General features: G+C 38.6%; 1 protein-coding gene across 1 annotated transcript in view; it reads left to right on the top strand.

The window, feature by feature from the left end:
* Positions 1-1,666, top strand: part of LOC107684954 (insulin receptor substrate 2-B-like) — a 31,200-nt gene extending 29,534 nt beyond the window's left edge. Inside the window, exon 2 of the mRNA XM_016481347.1 lies at positions 1,275-1,666. Coding sequence (XP_016336833.1) covers positions 1,275-1,279 — 5 coding nt within the window. The 3' untranslated portion in view covers positions 1,280-1,666. The remainder of the gene's footprint in view (positions 1-1,274) is intronic.
* The last annotated feature ends 545 nt before the right edge of the window (positions 1,667-2,211 follow it).

Here is a 2,211-nt window from a genome sequence, read left to right as displayed (position 1 = left end):
GGTTATTTCCCTGTAGTGACGTCAAAATATAATCATTTGCGTATCTGACTCCAAGTATTCCATACATTTGTCAGTTGTGATGTTAAATTAAGCTTGCAACATGTCAACTTGCAACATGTCGGGAAACTTACAGCTCGTATATATTATCCTCTCATGCACTTATAAACGCAGCATTGTGACTGAACCACTTCTACTTCTGCTGCATGAGATGAGAACACATTTTTATCATTTTCTGAGTCATGAAAAAGTCTGCTTTTGTGATATATTTCCTTCTTTCTTTACTGCAAGATGTTTGCTCGGTCTAGATGGGCTTAAATCTGCACTAACAGAAAGCGGGTTATTGTGTTTACATGCTGTGCGAAATCGGAGTAAGAGGCAAAAAACTACCTGTTGCGACCGGTTTATGCTTACGGCGTTTATGATCTTACTCCGATCAAAGAAAACGGGTTACCGCGTTTACATGACCAAGTGCATTTTCGGCTTATTAAGCATAATTGGCTTAAGAACGTGCATGTAAATGCTCTCAATGACATATATTATTAAAATGCATATTTTATTTTTAAAAATATATTATAATATAAAACTGTTATTTTAAATTGTAATAATATTGCACATTTTTTACTGTTTCTACTGTTTTCATAAATACAACCTTGATGGGTATGAGACTTAATTCAAAACATTAAAAATCTTACAATGATTCATAGTGTGCAGTTATTATAAAGTGTTACCAATTTATTTAATGTCTAAGTTTTGAATATTAACTGACAATAATACATGCTATATAATTATTGTTCATGTTAATTAATACAGTTAATGTTAATAACTGAAACCTTATTGTAAAGTGTTACTAAAGTTTTATATATTGTTCTGTGTATGTGTGTTTCACAGTCTTGATGGTTCGGATTAACCCTTTAATTGCCGTATCCCTTAAAACCAGACTGCCTGAGGGTTACTGTAAATGCATGTGCCCGCTGTGCACCGTTCTCCTGATGCCTCCGGGATGGCGTTTGCACTGACGGCTTGGGCCCGCCATCGCTGCTTGCAGCTATATTTTTTATTGTGTTTCCGAAATGAGTAAATGTCTTATGGGTTTGGATAGAATGACAAGAAGTGATTTTCACAATTTTCATTTTTGGGTGAGCTAACATTTATACCTTCTATAAATGGCACCATCATTAAACACTGAGTGGTAAGATGAATTTAATGGGAGTGATGGTATCTTACCTTCAATTGGTTCGTGGGTTAATCCTGCCTCTCTCTTTTTCTCATTACAGACTAAGGACTGTCCCATGAAGCTCCTGCAGAGATGCCGGAAACCATGAGAGCCCTAGCACACAACCCTGTGGCACAACAAAAGGATCCTTTTTGTTTTAATGGACTTCTATGCTTGTTTTTATTTGTTCATGTGCTGTCTCCAGAGCGAATCAATGCGTTCTGTCTTGTATGAGTTCAGTGCTTTATTGTGATTTTATTCGCTGCAAAAAAAGGGAGGTTCATCATATGAAGACACCATAATCCAAAAGTCTTGTTTGGGCAGGTACATGCTGTTTACAAGCATCACACGTATGTACAAATTGTATTTATTTCCCAGAAAGATTTCAGGTGCAATTACAGATTTTAGTGTTTATGTTTACTGTTTGCTTAACAGAGAGAGCATATATTGGTACGGTGCAGACTGCCGATGGGATATGACTGTACAGCAGTAGTGTCTTTTTTACGAATGTCTGTCTCTGTTAGGTCCTCACTTAATGTTCCACGCACATCTTCAATTTTGGACCGTAGAAACCTCCTCCTTTGTACTATCAACACTGTTCTACAGTATCTGTGAGTGTCAGGCTAGTCATGGTGTTTCAGTCTGCTTTACCCCGGCAGGGCCCCAGGTGTTTCTCGCGGTGCCTTCTCGGCATGTGGCACAGCCCAAACATAGGCTTTTCGTATCTCTTCCCGTACTAATTTTTGACCAGCATCTCCTTCGCTTTGCCAAGAGAGCTGTAGAGAGAGAGGGTGGAAGGAGTGGGGGCGCAGGAAAAGAGGAAGGGTCTATTCTGGGACTCCCCAGATGAAATCTGCTGCAGTTGCTAAAATGCCACTAGGATGAGCACAGAGTTGGTGATTTATATCATCTAAATAAATCTAAATTAGTTCTCCGTTACGTTTTGGTACCCACAATAAATAAACTCTTGGGCCCTTCTGCAACTTTGTGGGAACAAA

This window comes from Sinocyclocheilus anshuiensis, unplaced genomic scaffold (assembly GCF_001515605.1).
Source record: "Sinocyclocheilus anshuiensis isolate Anshui unplaced genomic scaffold, SAMN03320099.WGS_v1.1 scaffold49, whole genome shotgun sequence".
NCBI lineage: Eukaryota > Metazoa > Chordata > Actinopteri > Cypriniformes > Cyprinidae > Sinocyclocheilus > Sinocyclocheilus anshuiensis.
This window is presented reverse-complemented; position numbering and strand designations above follow the sequence as displayed.